Here is a 12,096-nt window from a genome sequence, read left to right as displayed (position 1 = left end):
TTCTAGCAACAAAATAACCCAAGTTTTAGTATGATTAGAAAGTTCACTTTTACTTGACTTCTAACTATTTTAAAGACAGAAACCTGATTAATTTTAGGACGATGCCAGGTCGATGATGTTAATATTTTGACCACAAGTGAATGAGGAACCAGTTACGGAAAAATCAGAATTAAAACCGAGAATGAACTGAACTATGTACAAGAAATCACCCTCAGAAACCAAAAACACTCAATATTTGGAAGAGAAACCAGAAGCATCAAATGAATTCCAGATCTCATATTCAACTCAAGCAATCTGAACTCCAAAGTAGTTTAGAATTCCTACCACACCAAGGTTACCCATGCCAGAATTTCTTAGGAAACAAATATAACAAAAACAGACCAGTCGAGGATTAACGAGTTGCCTTCTTCTTTCCAGCAATTGCAACACTCTTTCCCTTCAATGTCCGGCAATTATTCTTTGTGTGCTGCCCTCTACACGGCAACCCTTGAATGTGTCGTATTCCTCTGTAGCACTGAATCTCCTTCAACCTCCTAATCGCAACCGCATTGAATCGCCTCTGAAAATTCAAAATTCAAATGAATATTACACACAATACACATAGGAAAACCCAATGTACCATGGAAACCAACATTTTCTGACATAATCCAACTAGAATTCGAGACAACCCACATCATATCCTATGTAGCATCGACACTCCAAAAGGGCGCCATGTCCACGTATTGGACACGGGGACACGGCGGGGACACGCCCAAATACGTATTGGACACGTCACGTGGCGTGTCCAATAATTTTTTTAATTTTTTGATGGGGGGCACGCCAGGGACATGGCTGAGGGTCAAAATGTAATATATATTTTTAATTTTGAGGGGTTAATATGAAATTATTCAAAAATATTTGGGTTAAATTGTACTTATGCCTTTATTTGGACCATGGTAATCTTATACATTCATATAGGACATGTCTTCATCAACAATGGAAGAAAAGAAAAAATATATGTATATATATTTATTTATTTATTTATACACGTGGCGTGTCCCCTGCCGTGTCCGTATCCCCATTTTTCTAAAATTGCCGTGTCCCATCTCCGCATCCGTATCTGTGTCCGTGCTACATAGATCATATCTATCTATCTATACTCTATAGTAAGCACATATGGACACGACGTTGTCTCTACTCTCTATTCTTTTCATTTTTTGAAAATAGACATACAAACTCCGCATGTGCTGTGCTTAGAGTCTTATCTTTTTTTACAGCCGATCCCAAGCCTGAATAGGGAGGGTTGTGTGTTAGGTCGCTGATAGCCAACATGTAAAAGCAATGTTAGATCTTTATGACATGAATCCTAATATTGCTTTGAAGAGGATGAGACTGGGTAAGGTCTTAAGGCCAGATGGTATTCCTACTAAAGTCTGGAAAAGCCTTGGTGCAATGGGGGTGCCTTCGTTGACAAAGTTATTCAACAAGATTATTATAACTAGGAAGATGCTTGATGAGTGGAAAAGGAGCAGCTTAGTACCTATAGTTATAGTTATGAATAAAGGGAATATTCAAAGTTGCAACAACTATAGAGGCATTAAGTTGATGAGCCATACAATGAAGTCTGGGAAAGAGTTATTGGGCATTGCTTGAGAATGGTGAGAAAGGTGTCAAAGAAGCAATTTGGATTTATGCAACGGAGATTGACCATGGAAGCAATTTACTTGTTAAGGAGATTGGTAGAAAATTATAGGGAAAAGAGGAGGGATCTCCATCTGATTTTTAAAGGCATAGAAAAAGCCTACGATAGGGTGCCGGGGATATCACATGGTGGGTTTTGGAGCAAAAGGGAGTAACAAGGATATATCAGTGTGGTTAGAGACAAGTATGGAGGTGCCGTCACTACAATTAAATCATCAGTATGGGACACAAGTGAATTTCCAATTATAGTAGGGCTATACCAACCTTACCTTTTGCCTTAATTATGGAGGGCTTGACTAGACATATTGAGGATGATATTACAGGGTGTATATTGTTTGCAGATGATATCGTTTTAGTGGATGAAATTGCCAATGGGGTTAATGCTAAATTAGAAATTTGGAGAGAAGCACTAGAGTCCAAAGGATTTAGGATAAGTAGGAAAAAACTAAGTATATGCATTGAAAGTTTAGTGACAATAGAAATGCCCAGGCAGAAGAATTGAAGACTCAGGAATCAAGAGACACAAAAAAGTGAGCGCTTTAGGGATTTAGTTCAATTATTAGCAAGCATAGAGAGATTACAAATGATGTAACCCATATGATCCAAGTTGGGTGGCTCAAGTGGAGAGCCGCTTCTGGTGTATGGTGTGATCGAAGGGTACCTAACAAAGGGAAATTTTACAGAACTGTTGTAGGACCAGAGATGCTATATGGGACGAAGTGTTGCCCTATCAAGAAGCAACAAGTGAGTCAGATAAGTGTAGCTCAAATGAGGATGTTGAGGCGGATGTGTGGTAAGACTAGGAGAGATAAAATTAGAGGCAAAACTTTTCATGAGATGGTAAGAGTTGTACCTATACAGGATAAGTTGAGAGGCAATAGATTAAGGTGATTTGGACACATTTACCATAGAACTGCAAACGCAATCGTCAAGAAGAGTGACATGATAGTAGTGGATAGTAAGGCTAAGGGAAGGAGGAAGACCTAAAGCAAGTTAGGATTCCGTGATACGAAAGAATTTGGACTTATTAAATCAAAGTGAACAGGTCGCCCTGGACAGAGTTCAGTGGAAAAATAGGATTCATTTAGCCGACCCCAATTGATTGAGACACAAGGCTTGGTTTGGTTTGGTTTGATAAAACCGACACAGACAATCCACAACAATACACAGCAGCAGCTTCTATTCCTCGACTCTCCCTTTTCATTTTCCCACCAGAACTTACCTTCGTGTTCAATTTCTTTCCTTGTTAAAGTCTCCATGTCCAACCGCAAATAAATACCATTTAACATAACAACAGAATTTTAAGTGTTACCAGCTGTTATGAGACCGGTCCATACGGGACTTTGCTCCCGCTCTAATTGGCCCCAGTTAGATCCGTCCTCTAAAGTTTAGTAGAGATGCGCACAAGCTGTCCCGAGTTATAAAAAAGTAAACAAGACATAATTTCAACATTTATAATTATGTAATTACATTGTTGTGCATTGCACGGGGCACTGCTTGTAGGCAACATTATCAAACATGTGTGCATAAAGGAAGGGGTTTAGAGAGAGAGAGAGAGAGGGGATTACGAGGTCGCCTTCGATCATGTAACTAGAGACTTTGTTACGGAGAGAGGTGAGTTCGTCCTCGCTCAAGTCCTTGGTGATCTTGTTATCCATGCTTAGGTCAATCAGGATTTGGCGTGACCTGGTGCGGCCGATACCATGGATGTACTGCAGGGAGTACTCCACCCTCTTGTTGTTCGGAATCTCCACGCCTCCCACTCGCACGCAAGTGATTGTCAGTCTAGGGAACTGAAAGAGCAACACAAGAAAATTCACAATCAGAACAATTAAATCCTAAAAAACCCATGTTTGGAAGGTGGAGAATGATAGACCTTGGGAGGGGTTGGAGTGGGGTAAGAGAGAGAATTGGGGTTTCTGGTGGGTTTGTTGGAGATGAGAGAGAGTGAGGGCGGGAAAGGTGTTGCAAGTGCTTGAAGAGCCATTTTCCTGTCTGTCTGAGGCCGAAATGAACCACCGGAGGAGAGACACAGAGAGAGAGAGAGAGAGAAGATGAGGGCGTTGTTCTTGTTTAACTCTTCTTATCCTGTGTTTTTTCCATTTTTCTTGTTTTTCATTTTTTTTTAAATGACAGCAATAACGTATTTTGATAATTAATAGTCACCAAAAACATGCTGAGAACATTTTTTAATATTAAAAATGTCGTTAATAGGTATTAATTATCAAAACACGTCATTGACCGTCATTTTCTTTTTCTTTTCTTTTGTTTATGAGTTTATGGGTTAAATTTTGATAAAAGGGCTGTGAGCCTAGATCAGCCCAGTCCATGTTTCCTTTTTTGTTGGGCCGGACATTATACCACAATTAAATGGTAAAGAGTTTTTTTTTTTTTTTTTTTGAGGAAAGAAAAACTGCAGAAGATTGATATAGGAAAACATTTTTCAACAAAAAGATACAGGAATAAATAAATAAATAAATAATGCGGGGGAAAAAACAACGGAGCTAAAAAAACACACTAGAAGAAAACCCACCAAAAGTGAAGCTGTATCAATTAGCTCATGCAAATAGTTTGGAGACCGATCAAGTTGAAGCCAATGTTTGCCATTGCCGCCACTTCTCTGCAGTAGTTTTCTCCCAAGGGGAGAACTTGGGGATCCGATGAGAGACTGCACTAGGGAGGGAGAGGGGGCAACACGGGCGGAAAGTGAAAAGGAAAGAGATTGAAGTGAAAGAAAAGAATGTAAAAAGGAAATTCATTCTCTCTTATGTGTTTGATTAAAATGAAAAGTTTTATAAGAATCTTGCCAGGAAATATATAAATACTTATCCTTAAATACGATGACGATGATGATAGGAAAATTACAATCTTCGGAAATTCATTTTTCATTTTTTGTCTTTATCCTCATGAATTTATTACGTTGTTCTTTTCTCAACACATTTTTTTCAAAAATCCAAGGGCAATATTGTAAATTCATGTGGATAAAGACAAACAAGAGAGCATGAATTGTAAAAAAAAAGAGTGAAAATATTTCCCCCAGAAAAATTATAGGCGAAGTGGGAAGTGCGATAATAGGAAAGCAACTTTCACAAAAAAAATGAAAGTTATGTAACTAATCATGCTTAATGTGCTGTACAGGAAGCATATAGTACTATTTTCATGTTAATCAAACGCCGGGTTTTCCACTTTCTTGCATATTTTTATTACTTTCGCTCTAATCAAACGCCAGAAAGAATGTTCTTTTGAACATTTATATAGGGAAAAGGAACATCAAGTTGTGTGGGCATTGATGCGAGAAAATCTTGGCCGAATAACCTGAACTATGTCAAAACAACGTACCACACTATTCAGAGAATGTCATACATCAGACTAAAGTACCCACAAGGCCCACAACAGATGACTACTCGTTTGGACAAGGATAAGTTTTCCCTCTTTAACCCAACCAGAGAAAAACAAGAAGCAAAATTAAGCAGAAGCAACCACCAGCATAATTCTGATATGTCACTGCTTTCTAGGCTTGTACCGGTAAAACCATCCACAGATGCTTTCATGGCTGCTTAGATTTCAGGCGAGATAGAGCGTGCCACAGATACGATAAGAGCGCCACTCATCGACGAAAAAACAATACTATCAGTTAAGGGTATGACTTATGAGTGTATCATCCATAATATCTATAGCTTGCCCCCACAGATACAGGTAAAATAGGTTTCCGTGTGCCTCCTTCGAGTTTTCCTCGGGGTGGTGACACCATCATCTTTACACCCAATATCTACTCCGCAGTTACACCCTTGAACTACTACTCAAACAAAAATCAACCAACAAAAAGAAAAATCTTCACAATATCATCCAAACTGTAACCGAAGAAATCACGAGTACAGCCCTGATACATTCCGGAGTATGAAGCAAAGCAATGACATGTCCACAGAAACATTTAACACACTTTGATCATCAATTTTGTCATGTTTCAATGACCACCGTGCATAAAACCAAATGACATCTAATCTATGAATCGAAACCAGAAAACTGTAAGATAATTCACAATACTAGACACCATAAACACCAGAAGACCCATGCTTCCGAATTGATCTACTGATAGGAACCCAACTTAGCTATGAACACCAAGCGGCATAGTTTTTTTCTTTATTGTGATCCAAATTCTACACTTTTCACTTCCATTTTTAGTGGTAGAAAGTGAAAATTATAAACCTCTATTAGCTGCTCTGCGCCTCCGCCTCCTCCCCAACCTTTCAGGCGCGAATCTACTGCGATATCGGCGAAATCGAGAGAAAAAATTATCCCCAAAACGACCAGATGCAGCTCCAGTCCCCCCCATGTCACCATCTTCTTCATCAGATGAGTGATACCCCCTCTCAAAGTTGAAATCACCATTCCTCCCTCCACCCAAGGATTCAAACCTGAAAATAGGATCGTCCATATAGTCATCCAAATCATAATCGCTAGAAAACCCGCGATAGTTCCTCTCAATTACATAATCGCCAATCACAATTGCCCCTGGGGTGGACGATCTAATTGTACTGATCACATCATCTCTTTCTCTCTCATGCTCGAGCCTCTTCCATTTCTCAGCAAGTGAAGGGTCCACCTCGCGTGGGCGGGCCCGTGGGTGCTTTGCCCTGACGTGCTTCCTAAGTTCTTTATAAGTTCCAACAAATGAGCAATTATCTTGCATACAGGTTCTCCTCTTGGCATTAAGATAATTACGTGCAGGCTCTACCACAGTCCAACCTTTGACCTGACCACGACAAAGCGGACACAAAAGCTCCGATACTTCTGCTTTTTCATCGGGGCAATCAAACCCTAGATTAAAAGCTGTGTTGTCCATGGTCCCATGACTGGATTCTGCAATCTGGGTCGAAGTGGTTTTAGTATAAGCCTTCTTGTACTGCTCAAGACAGTTGGAATAGCGATTGCTAGTGGCACACATGTAAGGGCGGCAACCCTTGTGGTAAGAGGAGCAAAGGAGAAGGACCGCATTGTGAGGATACTCCATACAAACAGAGCACTTTGCATCCTTCCACTCTTTCATCTCCGATACTTTTGAACTCTTCTTCTTTTGGCGGACATCTTTCGAAACCTTCGAAGAATGAGACGGAACTAGATATGGGTTGGCCTTGTGACGTCGAGAATCAGACTTCTGCCGCAACTTGCTAACTTTTGCCATTCTCAAGTCAAACCTGATACTCATCACAAACCAAATTAGAATGAAACACAACGAAATGTGCAGGGCAGACCATATCATTCTAGAAAGTTACCGACTCAAATATATGAAGAAAAAAAAAAAACAGGTTTGTCAGTTAACAATGTCTGCTTAAATACTGTTCAAATAGGACTCAAGTAGGACTGCATATTTTGTGTACTATATACATACTTGTTTCTCCTATAATTTGACAAAAGAATTAACACGGGTTTCCCTTTTCCAAATTACTCCCAGTGTAGTACATAAATTATCTCGTTATATTCAGTTATTCCAAAAATGATAAACCTCCATGAGATACCGAAAACCAAGCATTAAAATCCTATACACAGGCATAAGTACCAAGCTGAGTGATGATAGAGATACAAAAGCACACAACATCCAGAGTTCATTGTAGGAAAGAACAAACGACTAATGATGGTATATGAAAAAAATGGATCTTTTACTATCTGCCACAAAACAATTTCTTCATAAACAATACTATTAGGATGTGACATTCAAGTTAATTTAAATCACACTGTCTGAATAAACCATCGATGATCAAATCAGATTGTTTTACCATTCAAAAGACCTGTGAATACGTTCAAAAACAGCTATCAACGTAAAAACTCAATGTCACAGAACTAATTGCAACCAAAACAGCTCTTAATAGCGCATGGCACAGTAAACTTAATTTAAAACACAAAAGAAATAGCCAACATTGTAAAAAGCTCCAAGGTTAAAACTTACAAGCAACTGAAACCAACGGTGATGTCCAAGTTGAGCTGTAAAAAGGAAACCAAACAAACCCACCTCGTGAATGATTACGGCCAAAAAAATACGTATACACACGCAAACATATCAATCAAACTTATTTGCCGCCAAGGCTTGTTTGACTCAATACAATTATCCACCTTGAGCACTTTACGGTTAAAGAATAAGTTTGACAATCACAAAGAAAAAGGTAGGAAGAATATGTGTTTGGCATGTCTAGTTTGACAAATTTGACAACAAATTTAAGTAGTCATTTCATGCGAAATTATGCAATAAACTCCCTTTAAATGCATCAGAAGCTCTATGCCTCTATGGTACTTTACAAAACACCATCTTACCCAAACAAATAATGAACAAGCATATGCAGAATATGAAACCTTTCCATATCTAGTTGTCAATAGATGGCTCCAGCATAGCACCACCATTCGATTCTGTCTACATTGCTACCACACCAAATTCCCTTCATTCCCACAATGATTCCACGCCACTTTTTATCTCTTTCTCCCCCTTCTTCCTTTGCTAAACCTCTTTGCAACCCTAATGCCGGTCTCGTCAATCTCTAAAGCCTCGTATTCAGATAGAATATACCACTGTATAGGTATAATTTTTCGTAGCTTGCACGTACTGACATTGGGTAGTTTGGGTGGCGGTTGGACTTGGTTTCGTGGTGGTTTAGTGGATGTGATGGCTTGGTGGGAATGGCGATGGTGGTCAAGGGGGGTGATGATTGTCTTTGGAAGTGGCAGATGAGATGCAGGTTACAAGGTTCGGCAATGATGACCTTTTGGGGGCCTGCAATGGCCATATCGTCGTGAGTACAAATGGGGTAGCATAACAACTTACCCACCATGCAATAGCTGCACATATAGCTTGCCCAAGCTTCACATGAATCATCAACGATTGGTGCTAAGGATGGATTTCAGGGTGGTAGAGCTGGCCACTGTTGGAAAAATTCTTCCTGCATGGGCCTCGGGTGTTGAAATGCAGGAATAAAAAAGGGTAAACCTACCATAAAGCTTGAACCCCATCGTCTATTTTAATAAAGAAAGGGAGAATTCCTGGTGTGAATAAACTTACAAAGCTGGGGCAGATTTCCACCAACTGCCCAAATAAGTTTCTACGACTACTTTTACCTCGTAATGAACTTATGAGCAAAACAGTAACAAACTGAACAGCACCTTACCATCACTACTACTACACTATACACAACAATCCAATAACATGGTGCAGACAATGACTAAGGAATATCTCAATAATGTAGCTGTTCGAATGCAACCAACAACTCACAAGCCTAATACTACCCCAGCTCTATCCCTATTTCTAGGTGAGAGAGATTTATAGGTCGCCAGAGTTATGTTACCCCCACATTCTACATTTCCTTTCCATCACCTAATTTTTTTCGATTCAGGAGGCACTTTTATGCACCGCTTGAGTAAGGAGGAAAAACAAAAAAAAGGAGCATGACTTTGGGGCCACCATCGACAAATTTAGGAAGCAGAATTTCCTTGTCAAAAAGTATTTAAAATCAAAATAACATCTTCTTACAACTTGGCTGATAAGGTTTGAAAACATCCAAAAACCCAGAAGTTTGCAACGCCAAAGAAACAAAGTCTACCGCAGAACCCCAGTGAAGCCTGTACACATATTAACTAAAAATGTATGTTCCCAACGACCTGAAAACTCCTAGAAATTAGACATTCATACAATTTTTACCTATTCCATATGGACCGTATCAACTGTATAAAGCCAAGACCATAGAGAACATAAATTTTAACCCTAAACTTTGGTATCGGGGTGGATTAGGTTAAGCATCTTTAACATGACACCCCCATCAATACGGGCATTGTTCTAAAAGTAGGCTGACTAGTCCCACTTAGGCGTGAGGCGGTGGTCTAACGCCTAGATTAGGCAGCTGGCTAGCACCTAGGCGCCTAGGGGCCCTTTTCCGCTGACCAGAGCCTAGTGATTTTTAGAACATTTAATATGGGAGTGACAGACGAGATTACGCTATGTAGATAACCCAGAGTGAGTATACATATTCGTCTTACAACCCAACCCTTGCAGAATAACTACCTTTTCATCACACTGAACCATCAGGACCAGCTTAGAAGAGAGGCGAGAGAAGCATGGGCTTCAGGCCCCCAAAAAAGGCTAAAAATGAGGGCCCCCAAATTCTATTATATATATATATGGCCCAAATTTTTTTTGCACTAAGCCTCTTTTACACAAAATAGGGCCAATTGAAATTTAGGAGCCACAAAATAGGCCTAACCGTGGAATTACTAATTAGAAACACTGATTATCAACTCCCATAGGCCATAACCCATTATGGCATTACACTGAGAAACACTAGAGGCGATAAAAAAAGAAAAAGAAACAGAAAAAAGAAAGAAACGCTTGACGTCTGACGACTCGAAGAGAAGGGACACAATGACCGACAACCATGGACAGAAAATACTTGCATGCGGCATACCCTAAGGCCCCTCTTTTACCATCTCCAACTCTCCACCTCTATCAAGTAAGTTTTTTATTATCTTGAGCAGTTGACCTAATTGGTAAAAAATTTAGGATTTTTCTTTTTATTTATGGTGATGAATATAATCATGTGGAGTTTGAATCGTTTGAATTTAATTCATGGGTGTTCGATTTTAGGCTTGAAGCCTTGATTAGAGTTTTTTATAAACTAATTGGTGATGATTGAAGTTGGAGCCTTGATTGTAATGGGTTTTTTTTTATGAAATCTTTGTAGACCAATTTTTGTATAAAATATAGGGAGGCCTCATTCAAGAGGTTCACTTCCGGCCTCCAAAACTTGTAAGCCGGCCACAGTTCCCTTGCATAAAATGTAAGATTGAGGAAGTTATGAATCTATGCACACATGCAATATACAAATACATATGCTTATGGATCACACAATTTGGTTCCTTCCCATTTCTCAATAAAGAGAAAAGAACAAGCAAAAAAATTATTGGTTAGAAATCAAAAATTCAGACTTGCCTTGCAAAGGAAATGAAAAAAGCAAACTTGCCTTGTACAAATCTTAAACCTCGTAAAACCCCCCAATAAATAAGCCTCTCATTTGTATTTCTCTTAAACACTTACAAGATGAAGTCCATACTGCAAAGCACTCAATTTTCATGGGCTATCTAAACCCACCCTTATAATTACCTTATTTCATACCCAACTATACGAAATCAAATCCACCAAAAAAAATGACCCAAATCCTTAGCACAAAACAGAACTTGGATGAAGAAAAGAAAAGAACACACATTTTCAAAGTTTAATAGCACACGCAAACAGGGATGTATACAAACAAACTTAGACATAGAATTAAGGAAAAACATAAGCCAAATCGAACCCTAGATACAATCAACCAATGCGTAGATAGAAATCGAGATCTAGATCGAGCGTACCAGGAAATGAAGGGCGAAAAGCAGTAGCGTTGATTGATGAGAGAGAGAAAGGAGGAGGGGATTCAGTTCAAAAGTGGAGAGAGAGAGAGAGAGAGAGAGAGAGAGAGAGAACAAACGTGCGAGGTTTGCTCTCTCGCTCTGGTTGGCGAAGGTTGCGTAAGTTGCGTTGGGTTGCGTCGTGGGGAGGGAGTGGTGAGAGAGAGTAACTGTAGAAAATAAAAAATGGGAGAGAGAAGATTGGACTGGGCTTTTTCTGTATTTTTGTACAGTAGAAAAATGCGAAAAACAGCCCATTAGACTAGATTTTTTCTCTCTCTCTTCAAAAATAAAATAAAAAATAGACTATTATTTTTCTTTTTCTTTTTACGACAGAGGAACGACTCTGCAACCAGACCACTAACTGAATTTGACTGCACAATCCAAACCTTCGGAGGACTAGCACAATCACACCAGCCAACGGCCCCACACTTGCAGTACCTCATACCTTAAACGAGTACTCCCAAAATCTGGCACGGAGAATGCTACGTACAAAGAAAACTTACCCCAAAAGTACCCCGAAAACAGCAATCAATGGTTGAGAATCACTTTGATGATTGTGTCACACACATCAAAGTGAATCTCAACCACTAATTGATCTTTTCGGGATAGTTTCGGGGTAAATTTTCTTTGTCCCTAGCATTTCTGATCTGGCACTCGCCTGAACTGCTAGGGTAACCCCTGGGTGTGTCCATTAGACTATTATTATATAGTAGTTCAAAAAGTGTATTGAAATGTGTTCTAGCGTATAAAAAAAGCATAAAAATATTATGAAAATTATAAAAATGTGCATTTGGGTGTAGTTTTTTTTTTTTTCCATTTTCGCCTTTGTAGAAATACAGTCCTAGTTTGATTTAAATGTCGGGTTTGGACCGGTAATGTGCCATAGTGTCGTCATCTTTTTGACAGAATAATGTCATCACATATGGGGTGGGGTGTGTGGTTGTTGCAAGATTTCTTCTTAATCACTCCAAGAGAGAATTTCGTTGGTGAATTTAA

General features: G+C 39.3%; 2 protein-coding genes across 3 annotated transcripts; both read right to left on the bottom strand.

The window, feature by feature from the left end:
• Window positions 1-256: 256 nt before the first annotated feature.
• LOC131307881 (small ribosomal subunit protein uS13c-like) lies at window positions 257-3,776 on the bottom strand. Its single transcript, XM_058334607.1, has 3 exons — window positions 3,557-3,776; window positions 3,249-3,473; window positions 257-559 (listed from the first exon to the last, which is right to left on the bottom strand). The coding sequence occupies exons 1-3, from the start codon at window positions 3,665-3,667 to the stop codon at window positions 392-394; spliced, it is 504 nt and encodes a 167-aa protein (XP_058190590.1). The 5' UTR covers window positions 3,668-3,776; the 3' UTR covers window positions 257-391.
• Window positions 3,777-5,501: 1,725 nt separating this feature from the next.
• On the bottom strand, window positions 5,502-11,289 carry LOC131307579 (uncharacterized). 2 transcript variants are annotated; one of them, XM_058334172.1, is made up of 3 exons: window positions 11,062-11,289; window positions 7,625-7,659; window positions 5,502-6,875 (listed from the first exon to the last, which is right to left on the bottom strand). In XM_058334172.1, exon 3 carries the CDS (start codon window positions 6,860-6,862, stop codon window positions 5,879-5,881), a length of 984 nt encoding a protein of 327 aa, XP_058190155.1. In that variant the 5' UTR covers window positions 6,863-6,875; window positions 7,625-7,659; window positions 11,062-11,289; the 3' UTR covers window positions 5,502-5,878. The 2 variants fall into 2 exon arrangements, with proteins under 2 accessions (XP_058190155.1, XP_058190157.1); XM_058334174.1 differs by lacking the exon at window positions 7,625-7,659 and having other exon boundaries at window positions 11,062-11,285.
• Window positions 11,290-12,096: the final 807 nt, after the last annotated feature.

Source organism: Rhododendron vialii, chromosome 11a (genome assembly GCF_030253575.1).
Source record: "Rhododendron vialii isolate Sample 1 chromosome 11a, ASM3025357v1".
In the NCBI taxonomy this organism is placed as follows: Eukaryota; Viridiplantae; Streptophyta; class Magnoliopsida; order Ericales; family Ericaceae; genus Rhododendron; species Rhododendron vialii.
This window is presented reverse-complemented; position numbering and strand designations above follow the sequence as displayed.